At 33.8% G+C, this 20,535-nt stretch overlaps 1 protein-coding gene across 6 annotated transcripts in view; it reads left to right on the top strand.

Annotated features, from left to right (window-relative positions):
• The window catches only part of LOC121420976 (liprin-alpha-1-like), a 68,468-nt gene extending 48,148 nt beyond the window's left edge, over nt 1-20,320 (top strand). For 4 of the 6 annotated variants that reach the window (XM_041615539.1, XM_041615537.1, XM_041615540.1 and 1 more), the window contains 5 exons: nt 20-270; nt 2,025-2,122; nt 3,404-3,648; nt 11,630-11,950; nt 14,232-20,320. In XM_041615539.1, the coding sequence (XP_041471473.1) occupies nt 20-270; nt 2,025-2,122; nt 3,404-3,648; nt 11,630-11,947 (912 nt within the window). In that variant the 3' untranslated portion in view covers nt 11,948-11,950; nt 14,232-20,320. The remainder of the gene's footprint in view (nt 1-19; nt 271-2,024; nt 2,123-3,403; nt 3,649-11,629; nt 11,951-14,231) is intronic. The other 2 variants (XM_041615541.1, XM_041615542.1) reach the window with 2 other exon arrangements.
• Nucleotides 20,321-20,535: the final 215 nt, after the last annotated feature.

Here is a 20,535-nt window from a genome sequence, read left to right as displayed (position 1 = left end):
AAAACATTCTGCCATGCAGTCTGATGAGAATATCAATGAACCTCCGCCCCGACCACCTTCTCCTCCCCCACCCCCTCCCCATCCAATTGAGCAGACTTTAGCATTCGGTGAGATGAATCATGAATGGATTGGAAATGATTGGTTGACCAGCATTGGCTTGCCGCAATACCGCTCAACGTTCATGGAATGTCTGGTAGATGCTAGGATGTTGGATCATCTGACCAAGAAAGACCTTAGAGGACAGCTTAAAATGGTTGATAGCTCTCATAGGTAAAAACACCCCTTCTTTAGCAAATGATGTGGTCTAACATGTATATAAATATATATGATGTCCATCTTTAGGATGACACCATTTATACAGTGCGTATCAAAAAAAAGTTTACACTTAGAAAAAGTCCTGTAAAATTATACATTTGTAATATCCTGAGGATTTTTCCACATTTTCACATTGATACAGATCCATTTAAGCAAATGACGCTATAACTGTCGAAAAATATTTCCGCTTGAGTGAGCACCACTTACTTTTGAAAAGTTAGTGAAAAATGATTTGCGCAGAACTTTGAAATAGTTATGCGAATAAAAGTAGACCTTAATCATGAAGAACACATGGAATTTAGGTAGTAAAATTGATTTGAAGATATCTTTTACCTTTTCAACATGTTTCCTCGCCCAAAACACTTCGAAGTGTGCATTGCGCCCCCCCCCCCCCACTACCCCACACACCGGGGGCCATCGTGACAATATTTGCTTTACACTGAACTGTGATTTACATGAAATGGCTCAGGCTTGATTTTCATTTTTTTAATCATTGTCAAGCTTTGGAAAAGTGGGGAGAAAAAACAAGTATTAAATGAAAAATGAAGTGTAAACCAACTTTAAATGATAAAATTTTGTGAAAAAATGCTGGAGATGTCTGATATAAATTTGTGTTCAGATTCAGTTATGTCCTCAGATCCAGCTGGCACAAAAAGGGTAAAGGTTGTGCTTACTAAGTATTGAAATTCCAATTTGGGTGGTAAAACTGTTACAAAATGTTTGAATGTATCCTTTTAATTTCAATTGACTAAAAGTGCAAGGGAAATGTGTGAGAAATGTTTTGCAGGGTAGGTTTGATTTCACCCTTTCTCCTGGACACAGCGTGAAAACAAGCCTTTCTGCGCAAACAGATTTCTACGAGCTTTACAAAAATGGTCAGTGCTCACTCAAGTGTAACATTCTGTCAAAACTTTTACTTTCATTGGATAGATGAGACCCAAACCCAAGATTATATGTGAAAAAATTACCCACATGTTGTATATTTCTTAATTCCCAGAGCTTTTTCAAAGTGTAAACTTTTTTTGATACGCACTGTAGAGCTGGGGGTTAATTGTGAAAACACCTTTTCTTGGTGAAATGGTATAGTAAGTAAATGAAATTTATCCACATTGTGCTGCACTCGACCCAGGTGAGGTGAATGGGTACCCGGTAGGATTTTTCCTTGAACGCTTTAGCGCCTATTAATATGGCGGCTCAGCTACAGCCGGGGTAATAATATGATACCAAGTATCAAAGCGCAGTTGAGTATATGCACGTAGTAACTGCGCTATATAAATGGACATATTATTATTATTATAAATGTATATGTTCATTGTACAACTGTAAGAGCGATTTTGATCATAGCAATAATTAGGTCCACTGACATGCGATCTAATTTACTGGGGGAAAGCAAGAAATGTACTTCCATGATTAACTTAGGCAGAGTTATTGTGGTATTTTTCTTATTTCATTGTTACTGACCAGTCACTGACCAGCAGTCAGATGACAGGTTCAAATCCAAATATTTTTTCTAACTTGGCTATCAGATCAAATATGCAATATAATTTACTGGATACAAACCAGAATATATTTTCATGAATTGGTTGCTTTTGAAAAACAGCATTTACTTTTGAAATTTTAGGTTTTGTTTAATTTTTACACAGAAGACTTGAATTAAAGTAGAGTTGAAGATCATGGTTTTAAAAGTCTGTGAATCCTTGTGTCAACAGGAATAGCTTCCAGTACGGTATACTATGTCTGAAAAAAGTCAACTATGATAGGAAGGAATTAGAAAGGAGGAGAGAAGAGAGTGCAGTAGAGGTTAAAGGTCAGTATAAAAAAGAAATACTTGAATAAAGAGCAATCCCCATGAATTCCTTTATCCATGTACATGTACCTTTTATCTTGGCATTGTTTAAAGTCTGATATCACTAGCAATCACATTCATGATCTATTGAAATAAAGCTTTCCATCTTTGTTGGTAAAATCACTACCCAATAATTTGTTTAAAGCAGTGAGGTTCTGCAGAGTTTACTGCATGGAATTAAATCGTATTGAAATTAATTTTTCTTGGAGTAAACTAAAGTTTATTTATATTTGCTTCATGATAATCTCTTATGCATGTCACTGAAGAACATGGAATTTGACTTGAGAATTTACCTTCAACTTATTGCTATACATATTTGATTTGAGAATCTGTGATGTATAAACTGAAGGTGTAGCCAAATAACATGCAAAATAGCATGCTGGCAGAGAATGAAAACATTTCAAAGAACAATCTCTCTTGAACTTTCATAGGATGTAGATTATTTTTTGCAGGGATAAGAATCTGTTTTGCCTGTAACTTACCTGTGACCTTGGTTTACATGTAGTTACTACTGTCCCATCAAATCAAAGATATTCCTCCTTTACCTTATCAACCATTGGAAGTATATTCTTTTCAGACTGTCTTAATTCAGACTTTCAAGATATTTTCAGTCATAAAAAACACATTTTTCATGTCAGACAAGGGTCATTCTACATGATATGCAGACTTTTTTTACCAAACCTTAGTGGCTTCCCTGATAGGGCTGTTACAGGACTTCCAAAAGCCCCTCCCCCAAAGGGGGGGGGGGCCTTTGGGAAGTCCTGGGGGCACATTTTTCTGAGGAAAAATTTGACAAGCAATAAAAAGATAAGAAAAGAAAGGTTTTCACTTTCAAATAGGGGGGGGGCACACTTCTGTTTCAGCGGCATGTTTACATTACAAATTTTAAATTTACTTCTCAAAAGGGGGGGGGGGGCACGGGCCGGCTGTGCCCCACCCCCCCCCCCCCCCCGATCTGCCAATGATCCCTGATATATGTAATGTAACAATGTCTGTCATAAAATGAGTCCATTCTTGATAAATGCCAACACCTATTATATAGAGTGAAAGCTGAATGGTTCCAGACCTAACACAGTACTAATACATTAAATAGCCCCCTCTGTTGTTTAGAATGAGAAAAATGAGATATGCTCCAAAGCATTACAATAATGCTTACAATATCATATTTGATTCTACTCCGGATGGTTAACACCATGATACTTGCCTGATGCTTAATATTATTTATCATATTTGTTCTTTTAGATGTATTAGTATGGAGTAATGAAAGAGTAATAAAGTGGGTATGTTCTATTGGACTCAAAGAGTTTGCTCAAAACCTGAAGGAAAGTGGCGTGCATGGATCCATTGTTGCTCTGGATGAAACATTTGATGTCAGTGCCCTTGCACTAGCGCTTCAGATTCCAACACCAAACACGCAGGCACGAAGCACGTTAGAACAGGAGTTTAATAATCTACTTACTGTTGGCACAGAGAGGAGATTAGAGGAGGTATGTGTCAATGCGAATCGTCAGCTTCATGATAAAATGATATTTATTGACTAATATGCTCTCATCCATTGGGGTGTATATCAGTGAACGTCCCTGACCAAACTTGTTATGAAACACTTCCTGGAATCATGATGAGAAAATGGTCCGTTTACAAACCCTTTTGAAAATACCATAACTGTTTAACAAGTCAGTTTTGAGCAAAACTTGTTGCTAAACCCACTGACTAATATCTGTTGAGTAAATGAGCACATGTTAAAGGCAAAAGTGTTACTTCTTAAAGATCTCTCTAGTAGTGATGAGTGTTCGAGATCATATTGTTATATTGGAAAAAAGAAATTACTCTTGTCATTTTATAGGTCTTTATTTCCCACATTTCTCAGAGAATCAAAGAGATTTTACACACAATTTAATGAGTGCAGTTACCAAAAAAGTTTGCTCAAACTTGTCATGGTAAATAGTCATTGTATTTATAGAAACATAAGGATTAATTTTTTTGTATTTATAAAAAGTTTGATTCATACAAGCACAATACTATATTCTTGGAGAAAGAACATCAACAAAGCAACTAACAGTTTGAAAACCCCTCATTAACTATTTGATACCATTATATTTACATTTGATATTTATATGGCATTTCATAAATTATCTATGCACTTGTCTATATTCCTGCCTTATTTGCCATATATTTAATGATTGAATCTTATATGCCCTATTTATTTTGAAATGATTCATCCCCCATCCACATGTATTTCATTTTCAGTGATTTTGATAACTAGAATAACACTTTTATTATTATGATATAGTTTTTGGCTGAACTTTCTGATCCATTCTTAATCGCTTGTGATTTTTGTTTTTAGATAGTTTTGTTTATTTATTTATTTTTTTTGTTGTGTCTCCTGATGCTATACTGCATGGGTAAGGAATTAATCGAGTGTGAATTAAATTAGGTAAATTTCAACCTGAAAGTCACTTGGTTTTATGGAAGCAAAAGGTGGTGCCTCTCTCAGTGAGAGAAAACATGGTATTTCCTAAGAAATTGCATCTTAACTTCTTAATTGTCATTTATAACCTCAATTGTATTTCAGAATTTGCCATTCAATACTTCTTATGAGATTCTAGAAAAAAAAGCTTTATTGATTATAATAATATTAGCAGTTATATTGAAATAACAGTGATAGGACTAATAGCACCAAATCTACTCTGTTAGAGTGTGTGATGCGCATGTAAAGTAGTGAATTTTCACATACAGTAGGGGTTTTTAGAAGATTTTGAGAGGATTTGATTTATTTCATTTGTGTTTGATTGCATCTAATTTTTAAGTCACCAGTGAAATCATTATATGAGCAAAGGAATCCACTCCTGCTCGCCCCCAAGAAAAAATGGAAGACAAAAATAGATAAATAAATAATGAATGAATTAAAAAAAATAAGTAATAAATGAATGATTGAATAAAAAAATGAATTAAAGAATTATTATGATACAAATAATAAGTAGATGAATAAGTAAACATTTTGGTTCTCAATTCCCTTTTCTGTACTTCAAATTTGCAAAAAACTTATGTTGTAAAACAAAAGAGATTAAACATTTTGCTTGGAAATCTGTGTCACAGATGCTACAATTTCCAGCTACATCAAAACACACTTAAAACAATCGTTTGACTAAAACAAAAGTCTCTAGTTTAATGACAATATAATCATAATTGTTTGTCGGTAACGCAAACACAAATCCAACACCAGGATGAACATTACAACAACACACATTAATTCATTGTTCACTACATGATATGTGACCAGCCTACACCAAATCAATCTCCAGAGAAGGTTATCTGAAAATAACCAATAATGTAATTTACACTTCAAAAATTAATGACTAGAAAATTATCTTATTAAAGAAAAGAAGAGATACAGGATGTTTTACATCATTTTTTCCAGACTGCTTAGAATTTTAATGAGATCGCAGAGTACAGTGCACATCTCATGCTTGAGTGAATCTAAAACCTGCTTTTCATTTCTTAAACTCTTTCTTCTACATTCAGTCAGTTTATGTTTGCAGATTATTGTTCATCAATTTTGACAAGTTATCATTTTAAAACTTAGGATATACTTTCTTAGCTCAAGGAAAAAATTAAAACTTAATTTCTGTGTTTTGTTCATGGTTTTTGGGTGGCAGGTCTGATAGTTCATTTGTATGTGGGAAACGAGCAAGGCCAAACTGCTGTAATATGATGTGGGAAACGACCAAACCTCTGTAAATTTAATTTTGCTCTAAATTATACATTTCATCAATATTTCCCTGTCATCTGCAAAGAGAATTTTGTGTGTTAAGAAGTTATTGAGTTCAAACCTGTTGCTTAGGCAAGTGAGATAGATTTGTTGAGCTTACTTAGAAAAATGCATGTTTGATATATACTGCTTCCTGTTTAGCTTATCTGTTGCCCTCGTCTGTTTATCATTTATCCTGATTGCCACCCTCTATAGTACATTGTGTTTTGTACCCATCATGCATTTCAACCTGAAGCCACAGACCAATAAAAAGCTAAGTGAAGAGCTTATTGGTTAGTACAACCTTTTTCCATCTAGCTGTTTTGAAAAAGAATACAATTTCTAAAAGCCAAAGCAACTTGACCAACACCTGTGTCTTGTTTCTCATTGACATTCTGTAGTTACACTGTACATGTAGTCTTTATTTGTAAAATATTAAATTTGAGATAAGTACAAAGAATGTATCCTCAAATTTTCTGCCTATTCTATGCTTAAGTAGGTGTTTTATATAAACGAGACAAAAATAAGTAGTTATTCTGTTTTAATTTGGCATTTTATTGAATTAGATTCTGATGTAAAATCTTTGGGGGTATTTACCAAAGGTAAATATAGATTCTATACTTAGATATAAGTATCAGAATTTGGAGGAACAAGCTTTCATTTTATTTCTTGATCAAGGAAGAAGGTCACTTCAGATCAAATAACTTGGATAATAATTTGTAGTTCATTATTTTTAAAATATTGAATCAAATTATATAAATCTTGTATGAGATTATTATTGGGTATAACAAATGATACAAAATGGATAAGATCAAAGGTAATTTGAGGTCAATAGACTTCGGATATTATTATCAAATATTTTCTCCTTTTTTTTGAAAGTCAGCATTGCTGCTGGATTTCTTAACACTTGTTAACTAATTTTTGTCTCACCCACCAGAGGTGAAGGCGAGATTTAGGGATCCAAATGTCGTCCGTCCGGCGTCCATCCATCGTCTGTCGTCCGTCCGTCACAAACCTAATGACACAAACCGTAAGTCGCTTTTCAACCAAACTTGGATGGTAGATGGCCGTGGGGGACCTGCATGTTATGCTGCACTCGGAGGTCACATGGTAAGGTCAAAGGTCATTTTCAGGTCAACGTTAAAGTTTACATGCAAGACTCTCTTATGACACCTAACTCGGCAACCGTAAGTCTCTTTTCAACCAAACTTGGATGGTAGATGGACGTGGGGGACCTGCATGTTATGCTGCACTCGGAGGTCACATGGTAAGGTCAAAGGTCATTTTTAGGTCAACGTTAAAGTTTACATGCAAGACTATTATGACACCTAACTCCGCAACCGTAAGTCTCTTTTCAACCAAACTTGGATGGTAGATGGACGTGGGGGACCTGCATGTTATGCTGCAGTCGGAGGTCACATGGTAAGGTCAAAGGTCATTTTCAGGTAAACGTTAAAGTTTACATGCAAGACTCTATTATGACACCTAACTCTGCAACAGTAAGTCACTTTTGAACCAAACTTGGATGATAGATGGATTTGGGGTACCTGCATGTTATGCTGCATTAGGAGGTCACATGGTAAGGTCAAAGGTCATTTTCAGGTCAACATTAAAGTTTGCGTGCAAACTTCACAATGAAACTACACAATGAAGTTTTGATACAATTCTGTTGCGTGCCCTCGCAAATAGTCATTTTCACAAGTGGGCGAGACACAAAATCGCTCTTGCCTTGTCTTTGATTGTTAACACTAATTTTCTTTTCTTTACCTTGCTATGTCGGAACCTTCAATGAAAGTGAGTGTCAATCAGGCAAATAGACAGTAACGCTTTACATTTCAAAACTTGACCTTGGTTAAGATTTCAATACTGATTCCCCCAGCATTGTGTAAGTTCTGGCCCTAAATGACCATTGACCTTGGTGATGTGAAACTTAGGTAGGATGTTCAGTAATACCTGATGTCCAAGTTTCATGAACTAGGTGACATTTCAAAACTTTATGAATATGTAATCATAACTTAAAAAGTTAATGGATCTAGTTCATGAAACATGCACATGTATAAGAGTACCGGTAATCAAGTGTCCCTAAACATTCTGTGCTAGTTTCAGGTCACATGACTAAGGTCAAAGGTCATAGGGTCAGCAAACTTTGGCAATGTCTGAGGTATTTGTTGAATTGCCATCATAACCTTAAGTTTATGGATCTAGTTCATGAAAGGTTTCCTCCTTTTCTGGGACACACTTTTTATGAGAACTTGAGGATGATGAATTAGTGCTAATGGAGATGTTTGCCTACACTTTTCAATGAAAGGAAGTTCTTCAACATGGGGGGGGGTAGCCAATATCAATCATTACCCTTCTTCATAAGATTCAACATTTTCCAAAGACTTTCTCAGGCTCTGATGATATTGCTTGTGTTTTATTTGACAGCAAAATAAAGATATTCTTGGTGATGCCATTATCCATGACCGAAAGATATTTTGAGTGATACCATTATCCATTGACCAAAAGCTGAATACGATATGGCACCAGATTGATCAGAAAGTTGCTTGTTTTGTAAAAGAAAAAAAGAAAAGCAGGAGAAAATGCCTGAACACATTGTAGTACCATCGTAAAGAATCATTACAAGTGTAATGATTATTACAATATTAATTTTGAATTTTAAGAAACTTATTAATATAAATCCTCATACATATAGAAGCTTTTAAATATAATCCTTAATCAATTATGATGAGCACAATAATTTATTCAACTTAATTCCTTATGTGCATCCCTGTGACTTCTATAAATTCACACTTTATCTTGGAAATTAGCCACAGAATTAGAAATAATACTATTTATATAATGCAACTGGATATCTCCCTTTTCAGGGTTTATTATATAAATAATTAGTTTTAGGCACTTAATAAGCTTCTTTCTAAGCGCTCAGTTTTCTTATTATAAACTATGAATTACCGTAAAAAATAAAAATGTAATCTTAATAAATGAAAAAATAGCGAAACTTTGATGTGCACCTACCAACTCACATTTGCTAGACAGATTAGATATAGATAGACATTAAAAAGATAGGTCTTGAGCAAGGTGGATGGAGGGAGTTGGCATGTATTCCACAGGATTGGAGCAAAAGCAAAGAAGGCTCGACCATCATAACCAGTATTTATTTGTGGTCTTAGAGTTAGCTGCAAGGTAGTTGAAAAACAAAGTGGTCCGAGCTAGAAGAGTGGAGATAGATGAGGTTAGATTCAATAGCTAGGCCATTAATACGTCATGAGAAGAACTTTGAAAATGATGCGCTGGTGTATTGGAAGCTAATGAAGTGATTTCAGAATTGGTGTGATATTTTCAGATTTTCTTGAGAGTAACAAGCCTTGCAGCAGTATTCGGAATACTTTTGAGTTGATGTAAATATGAGAGTGGGATTCCAGAAAGTGTAGAATTGCAATAATCAAGGTGGGAGGATACATAGGCAGGAGTAAGTTTTAATAGTTGTATAATAATAGTAATAATAGACAGTTCTTGTATAGCGCATAACACATTATAAATAACGTCTCTATGCGCTTCCAAAGGACTTGGATATTATTACCCTGGCTTTAGCCTCGCAGCCTTTTACAGCGCGCTGGCATTTCAAGGAATAAATTCCTGCCAGGTACCCATTTACCTCACCTGGGTTGAGTGCAGCACAATGTGGATAAATTTCTTGCTGAAGGAAACTACGCCATGGCTGGGGTATATTGATCAAGTTGAGTAGCTTCCTAATTTTTCTGAATCTTGGAAATACCAAAGGATGCAAACTTACATATTCTTATATGCCGTTGAAATTTAAGGTTCTTGTCGATTGCCAACACATACCAACTCACTACAGATCAAAGGACTATTGTTAGTGCTACTAGTGGTTGATTTTTGCTAGTTAAAGGTCAAGTCCACCTTAGAAAAATTTTGATTTGAATCAATAGAGAAAAATCAGATGAGCACAAGGCTGAAAATTTCATCAAAATCGGATGTAAAATAAGAAAGTTATGACATTTCAAAGTTTTGCTTATTTTTAACAAAATAGTTATATGAACGAACCAGTTAAATCCAAATGAGAGAGTTGATGTCACTCACCATTTCTTTTGTTTTTTTATTGTTTGAATTATACAATATTTCAATTTTTACGAATTTGATGATGAGGACCTCCTTGCCTGAAGCACAAAATGTTTAAATAATGGAATTCCATGTGTTCAGGGAGGAATGAAACTTCATTTCACATGACAATGACAAGAAAATAACAATATTTCATATTTCATAAAATAAAATACAAAAGAAGTAATGAGTGAGTGATGTCATCAGTTCCCTCATTTGCATACCCATCGAGATGTGCATATAACTGTTTTGTGAAATGAAGCGAAACTTTAAAATTTGTAACTTTCTTATTTTACATCTGATTTTGATGAAATTTTCAGTGTTATGCTTGTTGAGTTTTTCTCTTTTTATTAAAATCAAGTTTTTGTTGGGGTGGGCTTGTCCTTTATATTTACCCAGGGAAGCCACTTCTGTTCTGAAAACTGTTCTCCCAACGGGCCCTGTTATTATTATTACCCCAGCTTTAGCTTGGCTGCGTAGGCACTCAAGGATTCAAGGAATTTCTTCCTACCGGGTACCCATTTACCTTACCTGGGTTGAGTGCAGCACAATATTGATAATTTTCTTGCTGAAGGAAAACATGCCGTGGCTGGATTTTAACCCACGACCCTCTGTTTTAAAGTGAGACCACTAATCCACTGGGCCACAATGCCTCAGAACGTCAAAATGAGGGGGTTTGTTATTTTGTGAATGAATAATGACGTTTCATATATATTCCTGTATCTTCTACAATGCTCTAAAACTATTAGTAGGTCTTTAACACTTTATAATGATGTTGATTATTCTGAGTGTTGGCAAAGACTGCAGTGGATAGCAAAAATTATGAGGTAAACTTTCAATGTGCACAGGATTTGAATTGAAATTTCTACTTTGTATTACATTAAAGAACTAATAATTTACATGAGTACCTGTAAACTTTGTTGGTCACATTAATACAATGCCATATATTATTCACAAAAAAGGAAATATGAATTGTGTTATTGTCAAGAAATGAAAAAGATGAAATATTGAAGCTACTCTGATAGAGGTTTTGTGAGATTGCCACATGGCATAACCATAATCAGGTAATGAAATCAACTGGTCAGATATTTCTAGTATATTGAAATCCAGCTTTGGAAATGAAAAATCAAAGAATCAAAAGACACATATTGACAAACATTGTCACATAACATTACCGTATTATTCTATACACACATTTGTGACATTTTTGAAAACATAGCAATGGATCAGAAGTTGCGATACAGTCAGAGGGCTTTATATTGGTGAAGTAAGTCACATGACATGGTCTTATGATATAGGATTGGTAAATTCTTTCCAAAATTATTATGTAAAATGAAAGATGGGAATTTATGAAGAATCCAACAGTCACATGACCTGGTAACATGAGATTACAAATACTAGGTGATAAAGAAAGTACATTGATCTGAAATATAAGCTTAGAATTATTGTGTGAAATATTATGTCAGTGCTTTGACATGGTTAATGATATATCAGTGAAAACAAAATGAAAACAAAAGTGAGGTAGATGGATCAGAAATTTCAGTCAGAAGTCCTTATAAGAGAATGCAAGATATCAAAAAGTATTTGTGTATATCTGACAGGGAGAGTTAGGGAAGTTTAGGCGAGGTCCATCATGGCGACGCATGTTCAAGAGCAAAGAGGCCGCCGCTCATCATAGAAAGGACAAATTACCGCTAGACCTGACGGCCGGAGAACGAATGGAGGCATACGGTCCTTCCCCAGGCTCTCCCACACAGCGAACTATGATGTATACAAATCAGAGAGGGCCGGTGGTCCATGGTGTACCTGTTCTACCAACCTCTCCACCCCTTCAGCGGGGTGGAGCCGGTGGAGGGGCGGTAGTCCCACCCGGGAGTACATCTAGCAATACAACAAATCTTAAAACATACTCATGCTGACAGGTGTGTTTCATTTCAGAATAGCAGTTTCATGTACTTTCAAAGATCACCTATTCTTCAAATTTGCATCAATATGGTTTATACTTGTTTCATGAATTGAAGTATTTCCATGCATATTGTTTGCCAATCTAAAGAGCTATAAGTGAAAATGATAAAGGATTACTTTTAATCTACAAAACAGAAATATAATGAAATTATTGATTGAAAAACGTCATAGGTAATGAATACATACATGTAAGCATATTCTCTGCTTGCAAGCTGAGTATTTTGCTTTGAAAACATATATTAGCAGGTGTCAACAATAGGCTTTATTGTGTTTTTTAACAGTCTAAATTATGTGACATACTGTGTTAGGAGAGTTGTGATAACAGGTTTGTACATAGAAAATTATTTTCTTGATCACCTATTATATTATGGGTTCTTTTTTTTTCATTTTCAGAGGAAAATGGCACTTACATTTATTCATTGCTCAAATTAATAGAGACCTTTAGCTCTTGAATAGGTCATTCAATTTTTTTTTGGTGCATGTTTGGTCAAATTACACTATGAAGAAAAACTTGTTATATATAATCTAAATGCAGAGGTAGAAAGCTGTGCCCAGGTAAGCTGGAAACATGGCATGAACACTTCCGAAACTGGAGGTTATTATAATATCTTTATAAAATTATAAAGAGGTTATTATAATATCTTTATAAAAAAAAATTCAATTACCTATTGAAACTAAGAAAACTGTATACTGAAAAGTAAGAAGAATGAATAATTACCCAGTTTCTTTGTGTAAAAATATTTGCCATTAAATGTTTAAAACAATGATGTCACAGACTTTAAGGCCGTTGAAAGAGTACAATAAAGCATATTTTGAAGCCTGATAATTGTAACTATATTTAGCAAAAACATTCAGTTGGACAACAGTGAAAATAAATAAAACCTTCAAAACAGTGTTTTGAAATTTATAAGCTTTTGATTGGTTTTTGATTTGTAAATATCACTTTTAGGTTTGGGCGGAGTCTTTGAGTAAATTAGAATGCCAATTCAAAGAATAAAGAATGATTAAATATCAAAGAATTTCAAATGATTAATATTCACCAATAGGATGGTAGGGAATTTAAGGGGAAGAAAAAAAGGGGAATATTGGTCATCGATATACCAGTACCCCAAGTAAATGTCATTAAGCATGTTGGCTAAAAAATCATTTGTATAAAGTAAGAAACTAAGTTACAAAATCCTTGTTCTTACCAAGATCTAATAAATGAACAAAGATTGTTGGTAATATTATTTTTTAGTACTGAAAAAAAAATGGAACAAAGTTCAATTGACGATGTATGGAGAGTTTTCTATCTAGGCTTCTACCATTGAAAAGATATTAACTGCATTGTCCCATTGCTTTTAGTTTTTTTTTTTTTTAACCCAAAGTTTATTTATCCAACTGCTTGCTGTATGCATGTGATTCATTATGTACCTCTCCTGTCTCATTCATGTTTATCTCTTTTTTATTTGATTGTTCTATATACCACCCCCTCCCCCTCACTTAACCCTATGACCAGGGGGGGGGTGGGGTTGAATCACCCCCCCCCCTTGAGATCTTAGCCAACTAACATGCAAATCACATACCCAGGCATTGTAAATTTCAAAAGATGTGCAAGACTTCAAAGTAAAAAGATAGTGAGCGGCACGTTAAAAAAAAATCGCCCCCCCCTGGGGCTGGATTAGGGTTGATGGAACACTTATTCATCTGCAAGCCCGAGATTGAAAGATAAATAATTTGAATATTCGTATGCATATTTAGGATTATTATGAACATGTGGAAAAGACAAATGTGGGATATACTAGCACCCCCTTCCTCTCTATTGAAATTAAGATGGAAAATAAGGGAGATAGAATGGTTGAAAGTTGGAAGAAATTTATTGAAATCAAGGAATACAATATTTGACATAGATATTTGATAATTCTAGATCAGTGTTATTCTTGAATCATTGAGTTTATCATTACATTTGCCCTTTTCTCTCTGATTTGGTTCAAGTTATCATTCTGCTTCCCAAAATTCATTTTTTCAAACTTGCTCTTTTGGATCAGAAAAGGAAGAATGAACCATTATTAGTTTAAAACAAAATTAGAAAATATTCTGAAATAATTCACATTTTTCACCGTCATTTTAGTTATTGTTCACTACCCTGTCCATCTCATTTGCTAAATTTTATCAAAATTGAGGGAATATCACTTAAATATGTTTTTCAAAGGAAAATATATGTCTAATTGATTTTTTGTTTGTATTTCATATCCACAGAATGTATCACCATGGAGACAGGGACCAAGCCATCCCAACATAAGCTGACCTCTGCCCCTAGCAAGGTCATAGGTCAAAGTTCAGGACCTTATATGTTATAGTTTGTCTTCAACTGCAGCTCACTGTAGCCATTATTAGACATTATTTTATAACCAGTGACATATATAGAAGCTAACATGCAGTCTCATTTAAGTATTTTATGTCTGCTTTTGTAGACATATTTACCTCATGAAAAATATTGTGTACTATGAAATCCAAATATATCTTTTCTTTCCCGTAGACCATGCAACACAAATCATTTATATGATTGAATGCTTCAATGCAGTCAGTCATCAAAAAGTGAATGATTGATTGTATCAATGCAGTCAGTCATCAAAAAGTGAATATGATTGATTGTATCAATGCAGTCCATCAAAAAGTGAATATGATTGATTGCATCAATGCAGTCAGTCATCAAAAAGTGAATATGATTGATTGCATCAATGCAGTCAGTCATCAAAAAGTGAATATGATTGATTGTATCAATGCAGTCAGTCATCAAAAAGTGAATATGATTGATTGCATCAATGCAGTCCATCAAAAAGTGAATATGATTGATTGCATCAATGCAGTCAGTCATCAAAAAGTGAATATGATTGATTGTATCAATGCAGTCAGTCATCAAAAAGTGAATATGATTGATTGCATCAATGCAGTCAGTCATCAAAAAGTGAATATGATTGATTGCATCAATGCAGTCAGTCATCAAAAAGTGAATATGATTGATTGTATCAATGCAGTCAGTCATCAAAAAGTGAATATGATTGATTGTATCAATGCAGTCAGTCATCAAAAAGTGAATATGATTGATTGTATCAATGCAGTCAGTCCATCAAAAAGTGAATATGATTGATTGTATCAATGCAGTCAGTCATCAAAAAGTGAATATGATTGATTGTATCAATGCAGTCAGTCATCAAAAAGTGAGCTTTCTGATCAATTATTATGCTTTGTGTTACTGGCCTTTGGTGTCCAAAGACTTAGAATGGATTTATAGTATTAAAGCATGTCACCTTATCTATCACTCCAGTCTACAGCAATTTTGGCATGGTCTAGTCTGCTTGGACAATGAACTCTCATTTTTAATGTCACATTAAGAAAGGAACTATTTGGTATTCCATGAAAACTGACCAACGATAAGTCCTTATTCGTCATATGATATCTGAAAGTGATTGTGATCAAAAGAAGTAATGTTTGGATTTATCTTGATTATTAACAGTATGATGAGAAATGACTCACATTTTTAGTATTAATAGCAGTTCTTATGACAAATGCCCCCAAATATGTTTATGAATATTGATTTCAATATCACACTTTTAATAATAATCCTTATACCTCTAATGGGCCTGTTTCTTGTTCATAAAATCACATTATATGGATGTTACTCCATCTAACAGATTAAATTTGTTTGTTCTAGACAAGTCAGAATTAGGTTTTCACTATCTTTCCTTCAAACTTGATTGGGGATAGATGCATCTTAAATAGATGTGTTTGTTTAACACAATAGAGTGTTAACTATGAAAGAAAATGTGAGAAAAGTAGGAAGCGAATAGTAATCTGAACAGTTATGTCTTGGTACCTGTAATGCATCCAAAGAGTTTGATTTTGTTGTTTTAGAAAGTAACTACATTCCACTCAAATAGTACATGTATCTACAATGTACTTGCCTAATAGAAGATCTCCTTTGGTAAAATATTGTTAATCAGAAATTACGTCAGTGGCCTGGGATTAATGAGGGCATTACAAGAAATCTGCAGGCAATTGCATATGTATTAGGAGTCACAAATACAGTGTGTCTTTAATTAATTTGCAATTAATTGCCATTGATTTCAGCTGATATGCATCTCGTAACAATTACATAATAATTATAGTGATGTCTTATTGAGCGCACACACAGTCAAGAGACGCTCATGGCGCTATCACATTTCTTTTAGAAATACATATACATAACTACAAATTTAAATGTAAATGAAGTAAAAAAGAAATCTTAAGTTGCTTAAGTACAATTTTGCATCACTTGCTGGAATTTCCAGCTACATTCTGGTGGGGCCTGGTGCCCTCCTGCTCGCCGCTCCGTTCACCAACAATTTAGGGGCCAATTATCTCGGTCAGCTCAGAACTCACAGGAGCTGTAGCAAATAAGAGCACCAGCCCCCCTAGGAAGCTAGTCAGACCAGTGAGTGATGATAAGTAGAATGTAATTTACATGTCTTCAAAACAATGTTATATCTAATAAATATGGATTTAGTTGTCAAAGGCACTACAGGTTGAACAAATAGGTCTTTAGATGTACTTTAATGCAACAGAGTAACTGAGGAAGTTGATTCCACAACTTGGCCGCAGCATATGAGAAGTACCTATGCCCCCAAGGATGTTGGGTATGAGGAAATAGAAGCAAATTGTCAATTCCAAATCTCATAGTATGAATTGGATTGTAGGGATGTAGCGTATCTTTAATGTATTGTGGTGACATCCCATGAATGACTTGAATCTTACCCTTCTGAAGATCTTAACGCTATAACTTTAGTTGAACTTAACCTAGGCTCATATAATTTGGTGTGTATGATACTAGAAATTCTATTGATTTTGAGGTCACAAGGTCGCCACCTTCCACTTTTCTTGCTTGACCAATAACTCCATTTTCCGTGTTACAGGCGGGCGTATTATCTGCTCACCTTAGCGACACTCTTGTTTCTTTTTATTAAATCTCCATTTTTTTCTGGGGTGGACTTGACGTCTAATAATAGACATTTGTCAATTTGAATACATCCTCTTTTTCTCATGCTAGAGACTGGGGGTGATGTACTCTGAGAGATAAAATCAATTTCATGAGAGATTGATTCAGTTCTTTTATTGGTCTACTGCTTAGTGTATTGTGATTTCATGGGATTTTTCACTATTAAGAGATAAAATCAATTTGTAAGAGAGATTAAATGATTGGATTCGCCTGTTCTTAAAGTTGATTTCAGCTGTCATTGCACAAGGCATATTCGTGTAGTTAAGATAATTCCATAGCTTATGTAGTATTTAAATGATACTGACACATGTAGTGCCAGATGTTGCAGAGATAATGCCAGTTTATAAATACTTGTATTTGCTAATTTATATATTTATTTAGATTTAACTGGATGAAAAAGTCTATTTACATAGACAAGGTGGTTTACAAAAATTAGTTTAGTTCATGCGCATTTAAGTCAGTAGCTAAAATCTTCAGGTAAGTCCTGCCAAGTTCCTGTTTGAGTTACCATAAACAGAAACAGAAGTAACTAAAAGTTTAGAAATACTTTCTTCATCAGAATACTACACATTTTCCTTTTGTGAAATATAAATTTAAACTACCTCTGCTTACGTGTTCATTTGTCAATTTCTACATTTCGAATATATGAAAGTGTTTGTCTCTAGAAGTAAATGTTTTTTTTTTTGAATGCCCACCAATATCAACTCATTGACAAATCCTCATAACACAGTTCTCAGTAATTCTGTGTTCTTAGTGTTCTAAATATATTTGTGCTCCATGATAGAATCTTAGGGTTAGGGTTAAAAGAAATCTATAGATAATCTTACATTGACTAACACATTCATAAACCACAGATTGCAGATACTCCTTATTGAACAGATTATTTTTGTTAATGTTCAGAGTTGGATTAATATTTCTCTTATAGGGAACAACCATATTTTCAATTATTTGAAATGAAGTATATTAATTAGAAATGATTTTCATCTGATACCAGATGGAAAATGACCATGAAACCAAATAAACATTTATACATAATTTTGTCCATTATCCTTTGTATCGCACCTCACCTAGTCAAATACAGGCCATGATAGTGCAATTGACTTCTTTATTAGACATTTCCTCTATTTCAATGCTCAATTCTCATCATGATTACACAATTTAGAGCTTTTTTTTGCAACAAAGCAGTGTGATCAAACATGTGAATTAATTTATATCTGTTCTCAGCTTTTGTTGAAGTGTGTACAACTTTGTGTTGCATTTGATTTTAAAGTCATTTGTGAGACACCATAAATGTCTGAGATGATAGCTGACAAACTCATATTTCAGTATGTGTACATACTCTGCATCTTATCTACAGTATGTATAGGGAATGCTTGAATACCAATTAAAAATGCTTTTCATCGAAAAACTCAGATATCAGTATCTGTGTACATACTGAAATCCGAGATTGTTGATGAAAAGAAGCTCATAGAATTTAATAGGAAATGCTTGAATACACGGAGAAATTTGCAATAATTTTCAAGCCAGTGTAAAATGAATGGCAAACGTTAACAATAAATCATATCATTGATTGTCTCTTGCATCATTTATTGATTCCCTCGCATAAAAAGATTTTTTTTATTTCATTCACGATAAAGAATAATAATTAAGCAAGGTTATGGGAAACAAGGAAGAGTTAAAAATAAAAATGAAATGGAGAACTGCATAATTGTTTTGCAGGTTTACCAAATTTTACCCTTTAAATCAATGACAAATCTTACATTGACAATAAACACATTTGTAAACCACAGATCCATGCTAAAAGATAGAGCACTGTAAGGTGCTTGACTAATGGCTTTATAAAATAAAGTTGTCTTCTGTCATATCTGTTGATGAATTCACTTCATTCCAAACCAAGCATTTACTCTCAAACCTCTTATGTTGCATAGACAAGATATAGCTTTGTTCAAAATGTGAAATAGTCTCCATATTTTGTGTAAATAAAGAATGATATATAGGAGTTACTACAGAGAAAGCGGTGTACATGGTGTACAGTGTTGTAGTCAAATGAAGATCATATTGAGGAGTTATTGGCGATCTTCTTAAAGAATTATTTGTAGTATCAACCATTTTACATGTAACTTTTATATTTGTAACTCTATGTGAGGAATATTCTTGTCTATGCAAATATTTAATATGGAGTGAGATAATGAATACAATATCATGGAGCTGTATTTAACGGATGTTTTGACAAGGTTATCACTTCAAGAGTGGAATATCTTTTTTAATTTGCATTACGTTTTAATGAAAAGTTTGTTTTGTAGAGAAAATGAACTCACTGTCTTCAGACAAAGCTCCAATCTGTCCCATTCAGTAAGAGGTTGCTAATACAAAATAGTGCCAAGGTAACAAACCATTCTCCCTTTTAAAAAATTGTTTAAAAAAAGATATGTGGACCACTTTTAAGACTTAAAATATATCAAAATACATAATAGATGAATCAATGTAATGCTACAGTCATACCACTGATAATCATTATATTTCACTTTCATGAACTAGGGACTAAATATCAACATTCCTTATGTAGATACCAAAACATTGTCATTGACCTTTGACATTGATCATGTGATTTGAAACTGATCAGTGACTCTTGATCACCTGTACGTCAGGCTCTTTTCTTATTCAAAGTTATAAAATTTCAAAAACTTAATATTTTCACTTCTGCAACCAAAACAGCCCCTGTAAAGTGACATTCAATATTTTTTCTGCATTGTAAGCTTTGTAGTGAATAAAAGCTAATTACAGGTAAAGCATTGACGGTGAGGTCTTCTAATTCTGAGTATTTGTTGATTTCAATGCATAACTCTGTTTTTTTTATTATGATGCATGTTTCACATTGTATCATATATACCTTCTGTTAATACATAACAAATGGAATAGAGTCATTTCATTATGTCCCACCTTTATGTGGCATAGATCCTATTTATTGGCATTTATGATAATTTTTCAAGTAATAATTGCAACATAGTTATGACACAACGTTATTTGGAAACCTCATTTTGTCACATATAACACCGATGTATGTTGATGTATGTTTTATTTTCTTGTAAGGTTACAAAGTTTAATGAAATATGGGATCTTCTTCACAAAAGAAATGATGGAATAATGAGATTTCCATGTAAAATGAATGTATACAGAAGTAATTTTCATATCAATGTGATTCTTGTACAGCAACAGAGAATAAAATCATTGTGTCTATTCCTCTATGTATCACAACTGAAAATAGAAAATGAAAAAAAAGATAACCAAATAAACGAACTTAAGTTATTCTTTATCTTAAGCGTTCTCTTGTATTTGATTGGAGTGTTGTCTTGTTTTTAAAAAGGATTGCAAATCTGACATTACAGAGCCAGTTACATGTACTAATTATATTAGATAGAAAATCAAAGAGAAATAAAACATTTAAAAATATCTGGTAAGAGAAGTTGCAATGTTATCTCACACTTTCAATCAAACCAAAACAGGCATGCCCTGAAAAAAAGGTAAATG

Source organism: Lytechinus variegatus, chromosome 9, assembly GCF_018143015.1.
Source record: "Lytechinus variegatus isolate NC3 chromosome 9, Lvar_3.0, whole genome shotgun sequence".
NCBI classification, from domain to species: domain Eukaryota; kingdom Metazoa; phylum Echinodermata; class Echinoidea; order Temnopleuroida; family Toxopneustidae; genus Lytechinus; species Lytechinus variegatus.
This window is presented reverse-complemented; position numbering and strand designations above follow the sequence as displayed.